The sequence below is a fragment of the Elaeis guineensis genome, chromosome 4, assembly GCF_000442705.2.
Source record: "Elaeis guineensis isolate ETL-2024a chromosome 4, EG11, whole genome shotgun sequence".
NCBI lineage: Eukaryota > Viridiplantae > Streptophyta > Magnoliopsida > Arecales > Arecaceae > Elaeis > Elaeis guineensis.
Window position 1 is genome coordinate 53143838 of NC_025996.2, and position 25643 is coordinate 53169480.

The 25643-nt window shown below is 36.1% G+C and overlaps 1 protein-coding gene across 1 annotated transcript in view; it reads left to right on the plus strand.

Annotated features, from left to right (window-relative positions):
• Window positions 1-870: 870 nt before the first annotated feature.
• LOC105042819 (DNA-directed RNA polymerase I subunit 2) overlaps window positions 871-25643 on the plus strand; it is a 74182-nt gene continuing 49409 nt past the window's right edge. The window contains 14 exon segments of the mRNA XM_073256556.1: window positions 871-1025; window positions 1028-1117; window positions 1222-1309; window positions 1434-1560; window positions 2426-2502; window positions 5711-5774; window positions 5920-5990; window positions 9970-10047; window positions 10136-10181; window positions 15497-15677; window positions 15757-15809; window positions 15911-15984; window positions 16888-17005; window positions 18140-18227. Coding sequence (XP_073112657.1) covers window positions 956-1025; window positions 1028-1117; window positions 1222-1309; window positions 1434-1560; window positions 2426-2502; window positions 5711-5774; window positions 5920-5990; window positions 9970-10047; window positions 10136-10181; window positions 15497-15677; window positions 15757-15809; window positions 15911-15984; window positions 16888-17005; window positions 18140-18227 — 1225 coding nt within the window. The 5' untranslated portion in view covers window positions 871-955.

The window sequence follows — 25643 nt, forward strand, 5'->3', positions numbered from 1 at the left end:
TATCATAAAACTCAATTCAATAAGTTTAATAAATTTTTTGATATTTAAATTTTTAATTTAAATGAAGAGATTATGATAGATAAAAATTAGTGGAAACTGTAAGTTCATTAGTTAAAAAAAATATTATCTATTAATCATACAAAAAATATATTAAAAATATATTTATATGTTTCCTTTGATTCAAGTGTAACCCATCGCGATGCGCGGGTTACATACCAGCAATACATTACTGTTTAAATCCTTACGTACACAAAACCCTAACCATCTAAGCTTCTCTGTTCGGTCGCTCCAAGCCGCCCACCCGATTGACACTTCTGAGGACGTAAATACAGAGAAAAAACCGGGGGAAATCATAGGAAAAATCAACGAAAAAAAAAGGATAAACGGAAAAAATTCAGAGGTAAGACTTTGTCTCACAAAGATGAACTTTTTTTTTTTTTACTTTTCGTATTTGTTTTCTTTCCATTTCATTTCCTTTTTTGGAGATCCAGGGGAAGGAGAAAACTTGAGAGATATTGGAGGGTTTCTAAGATTCCAATTGGGTTTTTTCTCAGTATATGGGACTCTGTGCGAGTTGTGGCGGTGTGAGCTGGAGAGGACGGTGATGAGGAGGTTGAGGGCAGTGGTGCCGAGGGGCCCTTGTGCCCCCGGCGAAGGCAGCGAGGAGACGGAGGGCGTGGGGAGGAGATGAAAAGAGTATTAAGTAGTGAGTAGAATAGAGTATTTCTATCAGAACTCGGCTATAATTTTTTTTTTTTTCAAAACAGGCGGTAAAGTAGCCCGGTCTCTTCGGGTTTGGATGTCAATATATAATCGAACCCGATCCGTCGCCGTTATTGCCTAAAACCCTAAGTCAGGTTTACCATCCGTTTCCGCCGGACAAAGACTCCACCGACCCGCCGTTCGAGTTGTGGCCGATAGAGGAGGAGAGGCGACCAGAGCGACGTCCTCTGCCATGGCGTCGAAGGCTACGAAGCAGGACTACGAGGCCCTCCGCGAGCTCTTCCGCCCGCACATCGACTCCTTCAATATTTCCTCGACGAGGGCCTTGAGAAGGCACTCCTCTCCATCCGTCCCGTCGAGATCTCCGACCCCTCCGTCGGCGGCAAGCTTAGAAATATCCTTTTTCACACACTCTCTCTTCTTTCCTTGATTCCTTAAATTTTTTTTTTTTTTGGTCTCTTTTTGGTTTGTTGTTCTTCCTTGACGAAATTGCAGCACTATATTTTGAAAATCCCCAAGTTTTCCATCCATTGAGGGAAGGCCGTATAACGAAGTCCAAAGGCGGTATAACGGAGGCCCTGTATCCCATGAGGTTAATGATTTTTACTTTGAATTGTCTCTACTGTTGCTGTCAGCCTAAGTCGCTAGAGTTTCTAGTATTGGACTCGATGTAATTTCTTTCTTTGTTTTTTTTTCCTTGGTTGTGGGTGAGAGCAGTGCAGGCAAGCGGGGACGACGTATAAAGGAGAATTCAAGGTGACAATTTGTCTTCAGTACAACGATCAACAGCCCGTGCAAATACCTATGAACTTTGGGCATCTGCCCATAATGTTGAGGGTATGCTTCTGCTTCTCCTCTTTTTATCTTTTTGTAGTTCTGTATATTTTCTTGGGAATTCTGTGGCCTGGGGTGTTGCCAGGTATGGGATATACTGCAATTGGTTTTTTTTTTTTTTTGGTTGAATGGAAAGGGGAATTTCTTTTCTTTTTTTTTTTTTTTGATATAAGTGCAATCCTGGAGTGTCTTCTTAGATAGAGCCGAGTGATCAACATGTGCTGTTAGAGGTTTTTCATCATTATAGAAGGGTATATTGTGCTCTTAAATGTTGTTCAGGCTTATAGGTGCGTCAAAGGGATCTATGATACTGTTTTAAGGGGGGATTAGATGGGCTACTGGAATTTGATTTGTTGTTGCTTGTTGAAATTTTGTAGGGATGAAGCATGCGAGCTCTTATGGTTGTTAAGTCAATTGTTGCTTCATCAGTGGAATGAAGTGAATAATGCAGGAGTCTATGTGAGCTAGTCACTGGTCTAGACAAAAATAAAAGAAAAATACATGCTTTGGAATGACCAGGAGGCACATGAACATGTAATGTGGGCAGCAAAGAACACAAGGAAATGTAGTGCAACTCATCAAGTGAAATGGTTGTCGTGTCTCAGTTGCATTCTATGTTGTTGTATTATGATGTTTAATATTTCCCCCCATTTGTGTAAACTGTGTTTGATTATTAATTATATGAAATTGTGAGAAATAGCTGCATTTAGAGATGTTTGATTAACGATACTAAGTGAAAGATATAGGAGTCTATAAAGGCTGGTTGTGTTGTAATACTTTCTCTCTTCATTCACTTCTCCATCTAAAAATAACTTCATAGGGCGTAGCTTGTATTCAAACTCTAAGGACTGAAGTTTTGTTTTTGCAGTCAAAACTCTGCCACTTAAAAGATGCTGACCCTCAGAAGCTAATTTTCCATAAGGAGGAGGCAACTGAAATGGGTGGGTGAGTATAATATCAATTGATTTCTGGTTGGTTGTTTGAATTTCTTTTTAAAATGATGCTTCAATACCAACTTCAATGTTAATTTTCTTATCCTTTATTATTATATTATTGGATGCATTTTGAGACCTTTACTAAGGATATGTTGCATGATCTGAATTTCTTATTGCAATATGTATAGGATTATTTAATATGATTTTATTACCAATTTTTTTCACTTCTTTATTTGTGAGCATCTGGATGTTAATTAGCCTTTAATGTAATAGTTGGAGAGTTAGATGCCATCTTGACGCCAAGTTGTAATATGAAATTGAAGTTATAAAATTCAAGTTATTATATCGAGACTAATAGCAAACTTTAAGTTAGGATGCCATACCTGCATCCGTTTCTTTTAGAAACTCATCTTGACTCTTGATTCCTAATTATTTCATTATCTCTCATATGTCGTGCTTGTGTGTAACTATATATGCGATCCACTTTCCCATGCTAGTGCCCAAATGTTCTCATGCTTTAGCTAACTAAAATATTGACTACTAAATAGATTCACGTCAATTTGTCAAAGGAAGGTTTCCTAGATGTGTACATTGAGATTATTAATACATACGTGGGGCAGGGACTACCAAGTGTCATGCCATCGCCAGACATGCCTTGGTGCAACTCAGAATGTTAAGTATTTTGTGTGCCACTGATTTTTTGCAAGTGGACACAAATGATCTGAATTTTATGCAAAAGTAATTACTTTTGTTAGCTTTATTATTGGTAACTAGAGTTGCTTTAAATACTAAACCCAGAAATTTGTACATAAACAAATCAAACATTTCAAATGAAACTTAAAATGCTTGCTACTGCTAATTTGTTAGAGCTGATATATTTATGACACTCACAATTGATTGACATACTAGCTCGAAGCTTTTTGATATTGGCCCAAATGTATCAAATACAAAAATCTTTAATTGTAAAGGAAACTTATGGAATACCATTTTAATAATGTAGATAATGTTATCAACAGAAATAATAAAATATTCTTATTAAATAATTAATTATATATGGGAACAGCATGATAGAAAAACTGTTTTTCTTGCTTGTTGTGTAAATAGTGAATGCTTAGGATGGTAATTTAGGACTACCTTAATGTGTTATGTCAATGAGTTTTGGTGGTGTTGGACCCTTTTATGTAATGAATTTAGTTCTCTTGGAGTACTAGCTCATGAAGTTCAGTTAATAGTAAAGGTGTAAGTTGTCACCACTATGTATTAGCACTACATCAGTGAATATGTAGACATGTGAGGATCCATATATATGGAACTGAAATAACTGAAAGTTGTCCTTTAGTGAAGTAGATTATACAATGATGGCTGATATTTGTCAGGAATCAAGGTAAAGCCCTCACTAGTAATGTTCATTCTATGCCTTAACCATGCTATTGGAGCTATAGTGCTGTATATGGATCAATGTTTGCTGTCTCGGTATCGGACCTCATACCGGTAAAATCCGCTATAGTATCGGTTTGTGGTATGGTATGGTACGATAATGTCGGTATGGGACAGTACAGCATATTGGTACCATACTAGTATGGTATGGTATACCCTGTGTCATCTGGTATGGGGTGGTATGATGAACCATCATTCTTGAATTTTCTCACTTCTCAGTAATAGCACAAAGCAAAATTATGATTGATCCAGCACCATCACAGCTAGGGCTAAAATTTGATACCCGAAAGTGTTGGTAGGCCTTGTTGTGATGGTTCAATGATATGCTTCCACTAATAATTCCTATTATTATCATCTCTTGAACTAATTATTAGAACTTCACATTATGAAGGGACACAAATGGAATCATTTAGCAAGTAAGACCAATAGATGCATGAGTACCTGCATGGGTGTGTATTTAATCCCACGTCATGGTGTGGGGAGGTCTTGGGTAATTAAGCAAGGCTGAGGACTCCACTTAATATCCTTTTGATTAGCCTTTTTGGGCAAGGTGGTTGGTCAATGTAAGATGAGTCAGATCAAATCAAGAAGTGTAACATATTGAGTCAGGCTGTCCTTGCTTTGCATACCTAAAATTTTGGCTCCACCTAAATTTCACTTGAATATTAACATAGCTAATCCCCTTGCTTGTTATATTCTCTCTCTGCTTTATGACTTTGGATTATCTATAAGGGCATATGGTTTGTGATGATAGCAATTGGAGGTAATAGCTGATAACTATGCCCACCCTTTCTTGCTCTCTCTTTTCTAGGGTATGGGATATTGTGAGTAGTCTTAGTGATTGTTGTGGCACTTGTGGGTGGTGTTACCCAATGACATTTCTTCAAATTGTGCAGATCTGGGAAAATTATGGGCCCAATTTGTTGTGCTGCACTTCCTTTTTATCATCTTATGATTAGCAAGCATTAGACTGTGCTAGGTTTATATTCAATGCATCACGGACTGCTGGGGCCTAGGTATGTGTTCGGCTCCTAGTGAGTTGGTGAGTTAACTTTCATTTGGCTTTGATTTCACCTTTAAGAATAACATCACCATGTGATTGTAGTCTCATCATCTTTTGAGGCCATGCCAATTATATCATCATTTATATTTGATCGGCTGCTAAGCCATTAACCTACAGGAATTACAAGCTTTTTGTTGTTCTCATAGTTTTACAAATCTGTTGCCTGGTACCCTTAATATCACATGTATCTTAAATTTATAGTGCTACTCCTGTTGCCTTATCATCCACATTGTACACTTTTCTTTTTATGTGAACTATATTTGCAATGCAGAGTTTCCTCCCTCCTTTCAATGATTTAAACTATGCTTGGTTCATTTTGGCATCATGATTTTGGTGTGGGTTCATAACTTTCGTTAGTTTTACAATTAATAAAGCATAATATAAACTTGAAGTTTGCATGTTATTGTCTAATAACTCAGGGAGATATACAAGTTTGCAATCTGATATGTATCATGCCACTATGGAGTCAAATGATCAAAGGATGCTAGCTAAAACACTTTAGTTTGACAAAACAATTTGATTAGATTGTCCTATTCCGCAGTGATTACTTCTTGTTACTTTTTTTATCCTCAATTTAATTTCTTTCACTTATAGTACAATCTCTTATCAATGGCTTCTTATTTTCTAGAATTTCAATGACTGCATTTTTTGTGGTGAATCATTGGACATTCTTTCTCTTGATTCTTTGTTTACTCAGTATGGTTTATTTTGTTTCCAGTTACTTCATTTGTAATGGGTTGGAGCGACTTGGCCGACTTTTAATTGTGCCGAAACGTAACTATGTAAGATGCATCATTCTTCAATTGCATTCTCTCCTTATTTGGATGTCATTTTTCCCTAGAGTCACATTAGATACAAACTTCTCCTAATCTATCCTTTTGTATTTGTCTATAGTTTCATCTCCATTAAAAATCTTTAATGTTTCAGCCAATGGGCATGATTCGTTCATCATTTCGTTCTCGTGGTGTCGGATATAGTGATAAAGCAGTGGTCATGAGGTGCGTTGCTGTTTTCTTAAAGTGACAATTAATTGATTATATTTTGTATCTTGTCATCATTGATTATGTACTGTTCATCTTTAAAATTTTCTTAAATGGGTTGAGATGGATTGTTTGCTTTCAAAATTTATTACTTAGTTTATTCATAACTTTCTCAAACCTTGTAACATTTTCTTACTTTGTAACGTAGTGTTCAAGCTATAGTGCAAGGATAATGAAAAGAGAGTCGATGGATGAAATTAATAATAAGTGCATGTTCCATCAGCATTCCTGCTAAAATAGCTCGTTGAAAATAGAATTTATACTGCAAACCTAGGAAGGGAGATACTTGAAGTACCATATTACCATCATAAAGAGAATATGCAGTCAAATTTAAATATTATTTCTTGAAAACTTTCTGTACATCTAAGTCTTCAAGAACAATTTAATGGGTACCACATAGTATTTTGCATACCAAATCTTGACTATTTTTGCACAAAATCGTATGTCAATCAACTTTTTGTGTCATGTAATAAGTCACCACAAGTGGGAAACTCCTCATCCAAGGAATCAACAAATTTTCTACAAAGATGCCTATGCATCTGTGTGGACCTGTATATTTGGATGTGGTCTCGCACTGCATTCCTGATTTGCTGTTGTATATCATTATGTTGCAATGGTTTGAAGAGGAGGCTTTCCTAGTATTATGTTGCTGCATGCATGGGCCTCCTAGCATTATGCAGCCATAAATGCTCCTCTCATATGAGCCTATGTAGAAGGGGCAGGTTCAGGTAGATGTATCCATATATGCACCTGTATATTCAGATTTGTCCCTTGATCACACCATGTTCTCTATTTTTGGCTATGTATACCATTGTGTTGCAATGGTTTGCCTGGTATTATGTTGCTGCATGCATGACCCTTCTAGCATCATGCAGCCATATGAGCTGTTATGTGGGACAGCAAGGTAGGGCAGGTTTAGGTGGACAACTGGGCTGGATCTGGGTTGAGATGTTGACAATGTGGCATAGTTAATATCATCATGATTATTACTGTTATGTATCAAGTGTCAACCAATAAGTACTAACTCTTACTTAATTTTGATGTTGTCTTTATATTTACTTCTAAATATTTAAAAATCTACTCTGTATGAGCACTAGTGAAGCCAAGATGTCAGGGGGAGCACTTGCCCCCACCAAAATTGTGGATTCCCTAATGTGTAGTGTATTGGACAGAGCAAAGCGTGAGGCTTATTTTTGTGACTCATGTTTTGTGATGCAAATAGTGTCATAAGTATTTGTGACAAACTAAGATGCTGCTGATATAAAAATTATATATTTTATGTATCATTATTGACAAAAATAAAAATATCAAAATTTAATCAATAAGTCTACATTAAGCGAAGTCTCTCTTGAGAGTCTTATTTTTGAGTCATAAATGCACTTAGTGAGATAGAGCAAAAGGGAGTGTATCTAAGAAAGAAGAGTTGGAGCCAAACCACTCACAGCTAAGTAGATTCATTTTAAAACTACATACTTTTGTTGCAGTTTGTTTCGTCCAATACAGGCCGAAATGGCATGAAATATATATGCACTCATTTAGGCTCAGTAGACCAAAGAGTTGACACATATTGTACGAAAGCTTTTGGTCTCATATGAAATTTTGAACCATGAATAACTGTAGTAAATTTGACAACATTAATGTTTGAATGATGATGATGGTCAGTGTAAAACCACTCAAACTTTTTGATTATTTGGTATTATTCATTGATTGTGGATTGATGTTGACTTGGCCAGAATTGTCGATGACAAGATGCTGTCACATTCAGATTAATGATATTAGTAGTACTAGTTCTATGTCCCATTTGGCGATCAGCATGATAAGGTGGCTAGACATATATATGAGAAGTTATGGGTTGTCCATTATGTATCCATCATAATATGATTAAAGAACATAAAAAATTCATGTTAGATAACCTCCAAAAGAACATATATATGAGAAGTTATGGGTTGTCCATTATGTATCAATCTTGTTGAAGTTCTGGTGTAAACCTTTGCATCAAAGATGATTCTTGATGATTGAAGAAACAAGAGAACAATATGGGGAGGAATATGACCCTACTAGTTATCAATGTGCAGTTGATCTAGTGTTTTGGCACTCTTCATGTTGCGCACCCCTTCTCCCCTCACAAAAGGGAAACTGGCAAACAATTTGCTCAAAACTTTATATGGCCTGCCACTGTAATATTTGATCCTCTAAGAGATTGACCAGTATACTTCTTAGGTTAAGAGGATAAGAAATGGAGTGTTGGATCCACCAAAAAAGCTGTGTCCAGAAGGAAGCATCCAAGTTTGGGAAATTTGGTCGTGTAATCAGTATGACATAGCAAAGACCCTAGAAAATGATTTCTCACTAAATGATTGCTTCTTAGTTCTGAGCTGATGCAGCAGCATCTAAGATGGTTCTTATGTCTAATCAGACCCATTAAGTCCAGTGGACCAGCTCATTGGTTATTAAGAGTCCAGTCTTTATCTTATGTTATGTTATGTTTTCTTTTAAGCTTCAGCCAATAGTTATGTTCCAAGTCATTTAAAAGTCACATACATGGTTGTTCATCTTGGTACTGGATGCCATATTGGTACCATTCTATTGTAGTGTTGGTACATGGTTCAGTATGATACGATAATATTGGTATGGTATGGTATGACAGTATCAGTATGGTACCAGTACAGTGTGGTACGCTTTGTACCGGATGTATGGGGTGGTATGGCAAACCTTGTTCACGTGACTTGCATGTGACCTTTTAATGAATTTAGAGGGCTAAGATTTAATAAAACCTTAAGTGATGAAGGGTTGTGATGTTATGGTTATTAGGAACCTGGTATAAAAGGTCTATTAAGAGTCTTTCTAGGAACTTATTTCAGATCTGAAAGTTTCTAGGGTTCAAGAATCTAGGATTTTTCATTACCAATTCAGTGTTCTGCCTTCTTGCCTGTAATATTTTTTCTGTTCTTACTGGATATCCATTCTTGTGGCGTCGTTATCATACTTTACAATTTTAAGGACAACAGCGTGCACTTGTCCAATTGTTAACCATTATATAGCTAATCTATTATGCCGTGTTTGGTTTGGGAATGAGAAAAAGAATGGAATAGAACCTGTACCGCCTAGTGGAAGTAGGGCTCCAAATGGGTTGGGTCGGATTGGGGGCATGCTTGACCCTAACCCGATCCCATTTCATGTATGGGTCTTGATATTCAACCTCGACCCAATTCAACAGATGATCGGGTGCGGTGGGTCCTTGGAAAATATTTTAGATCTAGCATGTTTGGATCAGGGTGTGGTCATATATGAATTGGACTCAACTCAAAATATTTGAGTCTGGGTTGGGTTTAGTTTGTGTCCAGGTCTACATTTGTTTACTAACAATATTTCATGAAGAAAATTTTGTTCTTACTATTAAATCGAACTTAATTTTGATTGCCACAAAATTGTTTGCTAACATGGTCAAAATTTCATGAGTTAATGTTTATCTCAAACTGTAATCTTTTTCAAGAGCTTAATAACTTCAACAGCTGGCTTTTCTTGATGCAGCATGATTAGTTTAAGCATTTTTCTCTTAATAGAGGAATGAAGAAATGACTCGAAATACTTTGTTTGGGTCAGTTCAGATAAGGTCAGTACCGGGTAACTTATAGGAAGATCCAACATAGACCCATATAGTGTACGATCGGTTCAGATCAGATTAAGTCAAAGTTATGAAATCCAGACGCGACATGAAATGTGGAACTAGTCAGTTTGGTCTAATATTTGAAATCGACCTGGTCCCATGGGTCTTCTACAATGGGTTGGTTTGGGTCAGGTCACGGTCAAATGGACCCATTTGCAGCCTTAATTGGAAACTAGCCACAAGTTATTCCTGTTTTTCTTTGATTACAAGATTGGCTTATGATGATGGGTATTCTTTAATGCTGTTCTAATATCTTCTGCTATGTTGTAGATGTGTTCGAGAAGACCAATCTTCTGTGACAGTTAAGTTGTATTACCTTCAAAATGGAAGTGCAAGACTTGGATTCTGGTAATAGCCCCTACAATAATGTTTCCCAAAAAGTAGTGTTGATGTTCAGTAATATTTACAACACAGATTTTCTACTGAATTTTTGCAGGATACGAGGAAGGGAGTTCTTACTTCCCATTGGGATTGTTTTGAAGGTGTCGTATTATTATCTTTGTTTTTGTCAATAGTTTGTTTCACTTATCATTTATTGTTCAATATTCATGCTAGAGTTAGAAGAGATTATTGCCTTTTAGAATTATACATCAAAATGCAGAAGTACATACACATTGACATTTTTTTTTTAATTCCTAAACATGCATTAAACCCCTTGAAAAGTCTGAAACTTGTATGTGTGGCCCTCCAAAACCTGAATACTGAAGTCTCACTCTTTTGGTTAGATGGCATTTGGCAAATGAACGTAATGTTACCATTTCATCTTAACAATGGATTTTTTTGAGGATCTTTTTTTCATAGAAAAAGTATAGGAACACTCTCTCAACTTGAGCTCAATTTTATTTATACCCTCATATTTTAAAGTGTTAAATTGATCTTTTTAATTATCGATATGTTTCGATATAGGTTAGCCGTTCATTTTACCAATAAATGGTGTTAGATTTCTTTCTCAATTAATGAAAGTGCTCCTTGTTCATGGGTAGGCATAGAAGAGAAAGAGGATGATAAGGAGAAATGGATGAGGAGGAGGGGAGAAGGGTTGTCGGTAAGGAATGGATTAGAGGAGGAGGAGGAGGATAGTGAGAAGAGGGTGCGGAGGAAGAAGAGGGGGAAGAATGGATTACCGGCGAGAAGGGATGGAGGTGGAAGGGACCACCATGAAGGGGACGGCTTATGGGTGATTTGGAGGAGGATGAGATAAAATGGATAAGGTGGAAGGGATGGAGGTGGAGTGAGCCGCCATGGAGGAGAAGAAATGAGTGAGGAGGAAGGGGAGAGGGAAGGATTTTTTGTCGGTGAGAGGGACAGATGTAGAGAGGGGCCATCTAAAGGGGTAGGGTTCATGGGTTGGTTTGGAGGAGAAAAAGGATGAGGAGGAAGGGGAGGAGAGGAGAGGGGCCGTCGGCAAGGAATGGGGTGGAGGACAAGGAGGAGAAGAGGATGGGAAGGAAAAAGATGGGGACGGCAAGAAGAGATGGAGGTGGAGGGGGCCCCCGTGGGGAGATGGTTTATGGGTGGCTTAGTGGGAGATGGTTTATGGGCGGCTTGGAGGAGGAGGACGAGGAGGAAAAGTTGATGGGGAGGAGATAGAGGAATTGGTGGAGAAAGGAGAGGAGGAGAAAGGAGAAGAGAGAGAGGAGGAAGGGGAGGAGGAGAAATGGATGAGGAGGAAGAGGGGAGAAAGGAGGAGAGAGAAAGAAGGATGATGGCGATGGAGGAGAGGATCAATCGGAGAGGAGGGAGGAGGGAGTGAGAAGACGAAGATAAGAATATTTTTGTCATTTTATAAAATTTTATTAATGGAGATAGACGGCTGGACTATATTGGAATATATTGATAATTAGAAAGGCTAGTTTGACACTTTTAAATTACAGGAGGTATAAGTAAAATTGAGCTAAAGTTGAGGGGGGTATTGCTGTAATTTTTTTTTTTTTGGTACTTGCTTTTTCAAAAGTGCTTAGTAACTTAGTTTACATGTCAAAAATTAAAAAGTACATATAAACTGTTTGCACAAAATTTCAGCTAATTGTCTAAATTTGAGAAAAACCATATACTATTAAATATTAATTGTATCTACAAAGTCCAGGCTTCTCCCAACTATTTGGGATTGGCTGTGCCAAAAATTCCTATTCAGGGCCACTACTGATGTAATTGAGGGGAAAATATGCAATGAACATGCTGTATTAACTTTGACATATACAAACTGAGGTTACAATGCAAATATGAAAGCAAAACCTGGGGAAGGGTGTACATGCAAATTTTAACTTTCAAGGGCATGCATGCATTTTCTACCATTTTTCTTTTTGAAGGGTAAATTTTGTACAGGGAGATTTTTGATATGTTTATATGCAAAATATCCATTCCAAAGTCATGCTGCTACGATAATTGTTGTTGTTGTTGTTGTTTCCTCTCATTTTGATTATTATAAAAAATTAATATCGAGCAGTTATTTAGCAGTTCTTTTAAGAGTTGAAATAATACTTGCAATATATGTGAGCATACAAGCTGGTGAGTTTGATATCTCTTAGAAGAATTAAACCTAGACAAGATTGTGTTTTAATAGCCAAAGTGAAGGGTTCACAATCCGGGTGTGGGCATGTGAAGAAAGCTAGAGAGGCAATCAAGAAGAAGAATGATTGACAACACGACACGAATGTATATGGACATCGTGAGCTAAATAATTTTTCTAATATTGATTGAATGAGATCTTCTTGTCTTGAAATTGAAATTGTAGTGCCCTTTTCCCATCAATTTACATTTAGAGGTATTTATATTGTATTTTCATCTACTTCTATTTGGTGCCAACTTAGTAGCAATAACTTATTTGCTCATCATGTGCTATATTTTCATCATTTTGTATGTAAATCACCATAAGCAGCTCGTAGGAAAGGGCCTGTATCAGCACTAAAATGAAAAAATTCCTCCATTACAAATATCTACATATTTATGTATCTACATTCATTTATATATGTGTATGTTAAATGTGTGCACATTCATGGTTTTTATTTCTATACATAATATGTATCTAGCGTTCATGGTTATGTAGTTGAGGACCATTACTTGTGAAATTTACAAATGGTGAAATGATTATCATAACAACTATTATGTGGTAAGAATTTAAGGGTAGTATAGTTGAGCAAATGAGCATGATTGTTTTTTTTGCCCATTTGAATATCTATAGCAATAAAATGATGTTAAATCTGGTAACCTTTAGTGTTTTTGGGGATTATGTCAAGTTATAGCCAATAACCAAGGTATGGTGAATGATTTAGTTCCATTTTAATTACAGTAGGGCTGTAAATGAGCCAAGTTCAAGCTAGGCCTGGATTAAGCTCTTTTGCAAGCAAGTTGAACACGAAGTAGCTTATTTCATCTTGAGCCATACTTGAGTTGTTTGCAAATGGCTTGTTTAAGGGTCTAGTCTGAACTTGAGGCAAGGATTTGAAGCCCACCGATATCAACATTTGTTGAAACGATCTGAACCTACCGAACTAATCTAACACAAAATTGGGATGGTTCGGCTGTTTGGGCTAATTTGGCTTATACAACCCTTGACCCTTCAGTCGAAGGCTTTGATTACTCTCTCTATCTCTCTCCCCTCTTCGACATCAAAGATGATGCTGTTGCTCTCGATTGATACTAAAGATGTTGTTGTCCTCAATCGACGCCATGGGGTTCCTTGTTGACATGTCTGACCTTGATTAATGATTAGGGTTGTGGTTGGGGTTTGGGGCTTTTGGCCGCTGACACTTACAAGTTAAGCCCCTCTCTAACTCTCTTCGACTCTCTTCCTCCCAGTTACCCTCTCTTCCTCCTCTTTCTCCCACTTCTCTATAAGCCACCCTCACCCCTCCTCTCTTTCTGTCTTCCTCTCTTTCTCTGGCCTTGCGGTAACCCCTCTCTCTCTTACTCTCTCTTTCACTTGTGCTCTCTCCCCCTTCCTGCCCTCTCTTTTCCTCGCCTCCCTTGCCCCCTCTTTGTAAACCCCCGCCCCCCCATCCCTCCCTCCACTCTCTCTGTTCCTCCCTCTCCCTCTCCTCCCTCTCCATAAGCTGCTCTCTCTCCTTCTCCCTCTCCCTCCTCTCTCTCTCTCTCTGTCTCTCTCTCCCCTTCTCCCTAGTTCAGTACACCTCGGATCAGTATAGTAAATAACAATACCCTATGAACCAATCATCGGTCAGTATGATGTCCCATGTTGGTTCAGTGAACCTTGGCTGGTACCATACCTTTTGGTATGAAAATGGGGTTGGGAGGCCACCCTGAAGTCACCAAAACAAAGGAAAACAAGGTTTGGTGGCATTGGAGGAGGATGCGGTGGGCTAGTGTTAGATGAGGTGGAGATGGAAAGGGCGCAGCATCCTCTTGCCTCTGGGTCAGGATTTTTTTTTGGTTTTGGTGTGTTTGGGTTCGGGGGGGGGGGGGAGGCTGGGAGCAGTGGCTTTTGCTTGAAAGGATTAGAGAGGGGGATTCGGGTGTACCCTCTGTGTCAAGAACCAAGGAACTAAAGCTGATTTTATTGGGCGACTTGCCAACCCAGTGCTGAATTGGGATTAGGTGATGTATTCAGGCCCATTTCTGTGCTGAAGTGAAATGCTTGGCCCTTTCTGAGCATACCAATGATCTTGTGCATCAGGATGGGCGATATGTGGGGCATATTATTCCAAAGGAAAATCAGAAGGCCCTTGTATTCTGAGATTTCAATCCTTGAGGTCTTTCTAGCCTTCTGTTTGTTTACTTTGTGGATTTTATTTGGACAATATCGTATTTCAATCGCTGAAAATACATTACATGTTATACTATGTCAAATTATAATGACTAAAAATAAAATATATTTCTTGTATACAAAGTAACAACTACAATATTACATCACATATAAATTTGTTATATATTCCTATTTTCTATCTCGATGGATCCAAGTTTGAGTGATCTAAGCCTAGCTTGAGCTTGGATCATTTGCTAATCAATTGGGTCAAAATGGAGCTAAATTTTCTACCGAAAATGAGTTGGTTTACAAACAGGTCACTCATTTGGCAGCCCTAGGTGGTTGGGAGACATTACATGTTCCAATTTTGTTATTGTGAAGGAATGTGCTCTTGATGTCCAAAAGTAGTTGCTCATGGCTGAGTAATCCACAGACTGTATATTCAATCAGTGAGATTGTTTGTTTCTGCATGCAATCAATTGTCTGGTCATTCCAATGTCATGATATGTTGAAGATCTCAGGAACAATCTAATACCATTGCACTTGGCCATATTTTAATGAGCCTTACCTATTTCTGTAAATATTACGAATTCATCAAGTCACTTATTTGGCTGCCAAATGGGATGGTCACCTCCTGGGTTGTTGAATGAAGACTGTTCACAAATTTTTGGCACCATAAAGAGAAGTACATGAAAGCAAAATTATGATGATCTGGGTTGTAATGATTTGGGTGTTGTCATCTACCAAGGAGACTTGCAATGATCTGTGATGTCATGTACCAAGGAGACTTTACAATGATCTATGACTACCATATGTTTTTACTAGTTCTCTTGAAAACACAACCTGTATGAAGATTGATGCAAATTAAATCATGATAGTTTTAATTGATGCAAGAATATATTATTCAGTGGGCTATTGCTAGTTTATCCTTTTTTATTTGCGCTTCATCCTTGGGTCCTTGTGGTTGCAGTCTTACGTTGTGCCCTGAATCTTATGAGTACGTCTACATTATGTTTTTCTTTCTATGTTCCATCACTATTCTCTTTTACTTCTATTGATGGTTTGATTGCTGAAGTGCATGCTGGTTGTTAACAGGCTCTTATTGACACCAGTGACCGTGAAATCTTTGTGAGCTTGACATGCTGTTATAATGATAGATACCAAAAGCAGAGGGGTGCAGTTGGCAGTCAAATCATTGGTGAAAGGGCTCAAATAATTCTTGAAGAAGTCAGGGATTTGTCTCTCTTGACAAGCTCTCAGTGCTTAAAGCATATTGGTACTCATGTTCTGTTTATACTAGTCAAATGGTTGTTGTATGCTTCTATGATATATGTATCTTCTGATGTTTTTTTTAGGAGAGTATTTCCGACCTGCCATGGATGGATTTGAAAATGAGAGTCATACAACTGTAAGTTAGCCTCAGGAATGTCATTGGTGTTCTTTATGCTAATCTGCTTTAATGTGCCAATGTTGTCTGATTGGCATGTTCTTGTTACCCCATCTGTATAGGTTGCAGAAGCTGTTCTTAGAGACTATGTTTTTGTGCATCTCACTACCAACCATGACAAGTTCAATTTACTGATGTTAGTTACTTCTTCCTTTCTCCTATACTGTGATCTTTTAGGGCTTGTTCTTTTATGGGTAAATATCATGGGAAAGTTGGTCAACTTTTCTATTGACCAACTTATTCATATTCTCAGGCTTTCAAGATAGATAAGTTACTTTCTCATGGATAGTATTTACCTATGAAATGGAGGAAAATCTTACCTATGTAGGGGGTGGCTAAATCATTTTCCTATCAACTGAAAAAATAATCTTTTTAATTAATTCCTAATATACCTTTATAATATAATATAATATATAATAATATTTATATAATATAATATATTATATTATATTATAATATAATATAGAATGTTATATTTGTAATATTATAATAAATTATTATGGTATAATATAATATATATTATATAATATATTATAATGATAATATAATAATATCATATATTATATATAATAATATATTATATATAATAATATATTATATTATGTTAATATAAGATATTAATATAATATAATATATTATAATATAGTATAATATCTTATAATAATATAATATAATATATTGTATTATTATATATAATAATATTTACATAATAAAGGGTATTATGGGAAATATGGATAGATCTTAGTAACTTATCCAGAAAACTAATAATGCAAAAGAACATGGATAACAGATTCCTGAGCCATTTTTCAATGTATAAAAGAACACGGGTAAAATTTTTTTCTGTCTAAATATTGTTTGGGAGATACCCAGGAAAATATAGATTCCTAGGTATTTTTTTTTACCCTCAAAAGAATGGGCCCTTAGTGTTTCAATGGTTTTTTTCTCAATTTGTGTCATCTTTGCACCATTGCAGACTTAAATGGCTTGGTTTCATAAAAGTGAAGTCAATTCTTGTGGTATTAATACTCTCTTGCTTTAGTTTTATGCTGCAGAAACTTTACGCACTTGTTGATCAAACTGTTGCACCAGATAACCCTGATGCATTACAAAATCAGGAGATTCTACTGCCTGGACACTTGATTACCATTTATGTTAAGGTATGTTGTTTATAGCTCAAAGTGAATTCATTAAAATTTTGTTATAATTTAGAGAATTCAAGCAAAAAGGAAGCTTGATTGGGCTTTGTAAGTTACCTCGTGGAACTAAAACTTTGACAATTAGCAAGAGCCAATTCTGGGCAGAATGTGGTTATGCAGTGCTTCTTGTTTTCTATATCATAGTTTCTAGGTGTCTCTTCTGTTGAGCTAAAATGGCTTTCTATCTTGAGCTAAAATGGCTAGCATCTTGAAGATAATCTCGGTTCATTGTACAGCACCAAAAGTTCTGTGGTTGTGTGCATCAGTTTTCTATGGTGGTGGATGTTTCATCTGAATACCTCCACTAATTTTGTTGACGACTGGTGGTGTTAATCATTTTTTGAGAGAGAACTATTTCTTGGTCTTCTGGTCTTTGTTTTCTTTAAAGATTCAGGTTCCAACGGGACGTCCCGTGGGACATCGGGACAAGGTACCATCTCTTGTGTTGGGATAGGGCCGTCCCGCTAGCATCCCAACATTCCAATCGGAATGCCTTGGGACATTCTGTCTCAAGTGTCGGGACAGGGAGAGATGGTGGCACATCCCGTTTCATGAAAAAACTGGGACAGTCCCATCCCATGGGATTTAAAACCTTGATTTTCGCTATTATCAACTAAATTCTGAAGAAGAAAATTCATTTCTCTTTTGGTGTTGTGTAGTTTCACATTTCATTTGTTTTCTTTACTTTATGTAGGTTTCCCACATAAAAGATTAGTCTCGACTCTCTACTATCGAATTCTACATCTACAGAATGGACCTTGTACAAGCAAATAATACATGATGATGTATAATAGTTTCATGTTGGGTTTGCCTTTGTTATAAAACTTTTAGAAAGGGTTGATAAAATACTTAACAGAATAGATGGGATGTTCATGAATCAGTTAATAGTTTGATCTGATGGCTTAGATTTATGGATCAAAAGTATTTCCTTGTTAATATCATTTCTTATAGAGCTGTAAACAATTTTGTTTACTTTAGTTTCTATATATCCTAACTGGTTTTTTGTTATTTGGTTAATTAGGAAAATATGTTCTTAGCTGACATATTTTATGTTTTGTGATATTTTGAATAATTAATATTTTGTCATCTTTGCAGGAGAAGTTCCAAGATTGGTTAAACAAGTCAAGACGTCAGCTTCTTGATGAGCTTGGAAAGAATGAGAAAAAGCTGGACTTCAGTATTGGTATGTTAACTATACGAGTTTGCTTATCTTTTGGCTTAAAATAATATTTTCATATAATAACTAACTTGCATGGAAATTGATTTTGTGGAGCAACAAGAAACCATTTTGTGTTTCTAATGCTTCTTTATTTGGCATGTCTTTTAACAAATCTTTTGAGAGATGCTTTGAATTTTTTGTTGATTTGTATCATCTTAATTGAAACTAAAAGTTGTAATCTTGTGTTGAAATCATTTCAGGTCTTGCAATTACCAAGTGTGTAAAACAAGAGTTGTAATAAACCTATTATTTACCATAGAAAAGTCAATACTGGAGATGGTGTCTTGTTGTTAAGATTACTTATGAATCATGCCAATGCAGTATCAGTGATTCTGTGATTGGTAATCCAAAGTGAGTATTCACTCCAATGGTCATGATCTATAATATTAGGGGAATAGAAATGAATATTATCTATAGAGCTTGGATGCTAAAAAAAATTGATATTGGGTACATGAAATGAGAGTTTGAATTATTGATCTTGATCTAGATGTATTAAGCATGTAAACCAAAATTCAACCTATTTTTGTGCTTTTAAACTACAAATCTCATGTCATAATAGCATTGTATCTTGCCATTAAAGTTGTTTTTTTGCCCATGACCACTTCATGCATCAGAAATTACGTAACTTTTGGCATTTAATTTATAGGCCTTTCAGATGTTGCAGGTCATGTATGTAATGTTGTGGATTTTCAATCAAGATGTTTCATCATCAGTTGTGCATTGGCAGTATTGACTCTCCCATCCTATTATGATTCACTCTACTCTCTATTTCTAATACACAATCAGTCACACATATTTAGGTATATATGTATATACCCACAAACATGCACTTAAGCATATAGATACATATAAGACTATGTACCTATGTTCGCATATGCATACAGGTATACCGAATACATATACAGAAATATACATGCGCATGAACGCAGATACATGTGTATTACTATAGCCTGCCATTATGGCTTACTTGCAGGAGTCTTCCACTTAAGATGGCATATCTGCTTTTAAATCTCCTTGAAAACTCGTAACTGCACCTTCTTCCTAAACAATTCTTAGTAGTTCATTTTATTTTTACAAGACCTGCTTCCCCATACTTTTATTCCCTCACCAGCACCTGATTAACTAAGCAGTAGGGTTTAAGCCTCAATTTTATCAATGCAAAACTAAAAACGAATCTTTATAATTGGAGTGCATCAATTTAACTAGTCCAAAGACAATAATGACTCTTTGTAATTCACGATGTATATTGCTGGTCGGTTACCGATATTAAGGTACCTTAAAATGGGAAAAAGGTATGATTTCAGGGTTTCTTGCGGCAAGTTGATAGAAAAAAAAGGGACAATATCATGGAGCTGGTATGCTCAACTATGTTGAAGGCCTTACAAATTGACAATCCAGCGTGTCAATCATGGTTTGTACATAACCAATAGACAAGTCAAAATAATATATGGTGATGGAAACTATTAAATTGGTAATTCAAATGCATTAAAAGAAAATCTCTAAACATGGGTCTTCTGGTTTTCATGCACAAAACAGATATTCTAGGTTCTGTTCATTGTATGACATCGTTATTTAGTTACCTCACTGATTTAAAATAATAGAAAAGGGACCCTAGGATGCCAACACTATTATATTGCAGCACACCTACTATTTTGGGTTGTAGTTGAAAAATTCTAACTAGCCGACCATTTGAAAATTGGTTTGAAATTGACCACAATCTCCTATTTTGATTGGATTTAGTCAGTTTCAGCCAGTTTCTGATAGTTTCATCTGGTTTCAACTAGTTTCAGTCAAAAATGATAGAATGTTCTTTTCGTTGTTTTGTGGTGTATATGTTTAATGTTTTCTTTAATTTTCAGTTGTTTTGTTGTGTTTGAATTTCCTTTATTAAAAAGGCATTACATGCTGGCCATTCCCTTTTCCTGAGATGCCTCTTTTTTAATACAGAAAATGCAATATTAAATGAAGTGATTAAATGAAGTATTTTCTTATATAGATGTTTTTTCTTGCTTAGATGGGTTCTTAAACTGGAATAGAATGAACTATTTTTTTCTTTTGGGCTTAGATGATGGAGTGGAATAAACTTTATGTAGGTTATTAAAGTGATATGTGCTTAGTTGGTTTATTTGTATGATTTTTTTGAAATCAAAAGAAAGATGTTTGCATTGAGTTTCTTATTTTGCTTAGATGGGTTATTTATCAAGTTTTTGAAATGCAGTGTATACTTCCGCAGATGTAGGTGTGTGCATGGTTTGGTTCGGACGTTTAGGATAATTCTTGGAACCGAACTGACCTTATCTGGTTTCCTAAAACCGAAACCGAAACCCAAACCAAAACTGTACTGACCTACTGCTTAGAAAAGGGGGTTCAACTGACCTGGAAAATTCAGTTTGGTTTATTGGGTTGATGTTCAATTGGTTGGGCAACATGGGCTGGGCTGAGTATAAAAATTCCATTTTGTATAGCATTGATGTTCAATGGGCTAGACTAAATGGGCTGGACCAAGTCAAAATATATAAAAAAATTAAATGATTAATATGTGTGTGTCAGGCTCGATTGTGTCGGTTTGAATATATATACTTATATATACATATGGATCAGGTTGGGTCTGTTTAAATTGGTTTTCGGAAAACTCAAACTGAAACTAAATTGAATTTTTTTCGATTCAAGACTTTCTCAAACTGACACTAAACCAAATTTAAAGAAAACCGAAATTAAGTGACTGAAGAGACCAATTTGGATCAGGTTCGTGGTTTGGCCAGTTTTTGCGTGCCCCTGCGCACATGCACCTGCAAATGCAGATGTGTTTCCTTGACCACACTGTGTTGGCTTTTATGCAATATTATCTGTAGTCATACCACATAGGGGCCAAAATACAGTCCATTTAGCATGGCATGTCCGCATATGTGTGCTGCTTAGTATCATATGGCTGTGCATTAGCCTGTTTAGCATTCCAGAGCTACATGTACAACCTGCTTGAGTGTGGGCCCATGTAGGTGCGTGAAGCTGAAGCAAGCTCAAGTTGATGTTTAGGTTTGATATGGTTTCGGGTGGGCGTGAACATATATTAATAGTATTAAGATGTTGGTTATGTTGTAATTTTTGCTATTATTTTTTTATTATCCATTCATAAAAGAGTTGCTCTCCTTATTGTTGTTTTATTGTACTTGATGTATTATATTTATTGTTGAATAGCTAAAAAATAGTAACCACATATTTACCTGCATATGCGACCAGCATACTACATTGGACACTATTCCATTGACCACCTGCATACTGCAGCTGCTTTTTAAAACATGGATTGATATTTACTCTTTGGATACTGAATAGGTACTTGTAATAATTCTGTACTTTTGTGTACTTGTGATTAATTGAGTGGGTTTGATGTTTAGTTATTTGCACTCAATACTCAATAGTTTAGTTATTAGTATATTATTTTGATCTACTTAATGCATCAAGCTTCAGTGAATCTATACAAATCGATTTTAGTCTAAAATGACCATATTTATACAAATTACGATCCCGGATATAACCTAGAATGCAGTATAACAATGTGGAATAACTTGTTTTGTACATTTTTTGTTAATTATATATATATATATATATAGATTTGTATGTATACATGTATGTGTATCCATATGTATGTATGTATGTGTGTATATGTATGTATGTATGTGTGTGTGTGTATTTCTGGCCAAAACTTTGAAATTGTTGAGACAATTGAAACTTCCAAAACTGGGTCTTTACTTGGGGACCGAAATTGAAACCATGTTTTGGAAGCATATGTGAATGGATATGAATATCAGTTGGTGTACAATCCTTCTGGTTTTGGTATGATAGGTCAATAAACTTTTAAACTGTATAAATTGATGGATGGCCATGGGTGAAGTTGCACCAACCGAACATGAAATTAGGGGTGCAACACAGCTGAACTTGATGGAGATTGGTTCTGATCGAGCTTAGCTTGAAATTAATTTCAAGCTTGAACTCTTAGATCATGCTTGATTTGTTTACAATTGTTTTGTTCTCAATTTGAGCTTAGTTTCGAATGATGCTGAACATGAGCCTGGTTCATGGGCTTGAATCGCTTGATAATCCTGAATTGAGTTGAAATCATTGTTGATTGAACCAACCCTCATTCAATATTAGAAGCTTGACTTAAGCTTGATTTCCAGCTTCTTTCTCCAAGCCTGAATTAACATTTTGTTGATTCCATGAATAAATAAAATGCAATAATTAAAGTCCTAATCCAGCAGTACATTATCTATGTACTATACAGTATATAATACAAATATATTGAAGCCATGCATTGTTGAGCTTGATCAAGTTGGGTTAATTTTTGGCTCAGCTTGAAATTTATTTGGAGCTTGTTTTGCTGGTTCAGGCTTGATATTTTTAGCATCAAATCAAGCTTGATTTGAGCTTTTCCCAAGTTAAGCTCAAGTTGAGCTTAAACTGAGCTTGAGCTGTTTGGAGTTTGTTTGGCAGCCTTATATGAAGCATAAACAGACTAGTAGGTGGAGAGTGCATGACGATTGAAGAGCAATTGGTGGAATCGTTGGAATCACCAGTCTTTGTTTCAACAACTATTCTTGCTTTAGCATGCTTTCTGGCATGTGCAATAAGGTGGCTCTCTTTAGTGAGGTTTTGGTTGCAAGTATGATGGTGGAATGGCCTGTGGCAAAAAGGATATGTGGGACTGATCAAAGCCACTTCTTCTTGCTACCTTCACCCTCTGGTGTGTAAATCCAAAGAAAAATTATATGCATATCAATTCATGAATTTGCTAACAAGGGTTTAGCATTTAGTATGCATCAACTAGCACTACACGTTTCTTAAACTTGCGGCTGGCTATGTGCACTGCATAGCTAGGATTTGATATGCAAATCAAGTCTTGTAAAAGGTTTATGTCAAATACCTTTTCTAAAACATTTATGTATGCATTAATACAAGCATACATATACAAATATGAGTTGGACCTTGCATGCAATGCTGAATCTTTGGTGAAAGATCAGGTCATCCAAATTGGAGATTAGGGGCAATATTCTTCTATGGACTGGCTGTACTCACCTGAAATAAAATAATTAATGTAAGGGCTTTTTATATTCTGCATCAGTTTGGGAGACACAATATTGCATAGTTATAACTGGACAGGTCTGTGTGTGGGTCTTGTATGAGATGGGTCATGATGAGTTGGAAAATTTGTTAAAACCCAGTCCTAGCCCACTAGGAACAGGTAGTAGTGTGGTGGGCCATAGGCTATTCATGTCTTGGTCTGGGTGATTCAGACTGTCAGGCAATTCATGGTTAAGAGAAAGAATAGTAAATGGTGTCTTGGTTTTGGTGATTTGGGTGACCATGCAGTTCCTGGTTAAGAGAAAGAACTGAAAAACTAAAAGATAAATGGACTAGAGAACATGTTTAGGATTTATTGCTTTTTTTTTTGTATTTTTATTTACTCTTCTCTCTTTATTTGGACTCCTCTATCCTTCTGCCCAATTTTGTTTTTTCTTTTTTTCTAGGGTCCATGAGTAAAAAGTTAAGAACTGATCAGATTGGTTGGCTAGGCAAGGCCTATAAAATATAAAAGGATTGATAGGTTATCCTTTCCAATACGTTTTAAATGGGTTGGATATGAATTGAGAGGTTTTAGATTCGATAGGCATTTGTCCCATCCATAACCCAATTGACCATTTGCCACTATTATTGGAGATCTACACTGTTGATTTTGGCGTCACTGCTTAAAATGCCTAGAAAGTGCAAATCATATGTTCTGGTGTTCCACCTATTCTCTCAAATGGTGCTTAAATGGACGGTGCCAAACTACTAAGTGTTGTAATGTGATAAAATTTATAATATAGCATGTCAACTAAATTCTACACCATTCATGATACCACTAAAGGCATCTATCTCTGAAGCCACGATGTGTATTTAATGGCTTTCAAAACTTATGATCTTGGTCTTCTAGGCTTTTTACATACATCACGATCAATGTAGATCTTCAATTTGGATGTTTATCACTGTTTTGACTAACAAAAGATTTAACAGTACTGTGAAGTCCGGTACTGCTGTCTCTGTTGTTTACAAGCTTGTGCAATAAATTCAGCAACTTATAGGGAACCTTGTTCTTTTAAATGTTGTCATTTAAGAGAATTGATCTAAGTTCAAAAATTCATGTTAAATTTTCAGCTAATTAAGTCAATAAAGTCGTTTGTTTCTAATGTTTTTGACAGGACAAAACAACAACGAAACTAAGAATTTTTTATTTATTTCAAATTGGATTTTGTAACAATTCTCATGATGTAATGTTTTGGGAATATTTGTATTGTGTCATTGTTATGTCAAAATGTCTCTTATGGCTCAGCCGAACTTCGTCAAATTTTCATGCCTGCTCATAAATATGGTATGAAGGCCCGAACCCAGCTCATTGACATGATAAATACACATCTGAGTTTATATTTCCTTCATTTGTGAGTTATTAGCAAGCTTGCTTGGAGATGTATGTAACTTGTATATGAACCACACTCCAGAACGTTGCAAATTTGTCAATATAATATTCATTATATTCTGGTATACACTTCATTATTATGCATCTTATTAGTTCTTGCCAATAATTGGCAGATTATGGTAACTTGATGTAATATTTCAGCTGGTAGAATTTGCTTGGTGCCTTATGCAAAATTTTTCTCCCACTCCTCTTCCTCCTTAGCTTCAGTGCACTTATGTCAATTCGACCTTTTTTATTGCTTTTGTTAATTTAACAAACATTGTATTGCTTTTTGCCTTTTGCCTTTCTGAGTAGAAGATCTTTTGCTTCTTGTTACTCAACCATTATATCTGTAGTCTTTTCTTGAAAAAAAAAAAAAAAAAAAAAAAAAAAACGTTCTGCATCATTTGATACTTTTATGGGCTATTGATTGATAGGTTTTATGAATACAGGTTTACATAAAACTAAAATGGAGTTCTACGAAAGTTGTTTGGTTGTTTTCTATGGAACATATTTTGCCTAAACGGACAAATCAAAAAAATCTGAAAAATGAGTTTCATGGAAAACAAATCTCTCCTGGTTTTTCATAAGACCTGTTATTACAAGGAATTGTGCTTTATTATTATCTGTTTTAGGAAAAATCTTATGCAACCAAACAGCCCTGCAGTACATTGACTTATTAGGCAGCCCTGTTTAACATATTTTTTCTGTAATTTTATTTTTAGAGCATTGTTTCCATACTCTTGCATATGAACCTGTTTACCGTGATGTGCACAGTTGCTTTTGTAGTGCAGTTGTTGTCACGTTTCTTAGAACTAGTTATCAAGCCTTCTGTTTCAAGGTTCTTTTGTTATGTAGTCATTTGCCCACCCCGATTAGTTTCTTCATGTCGT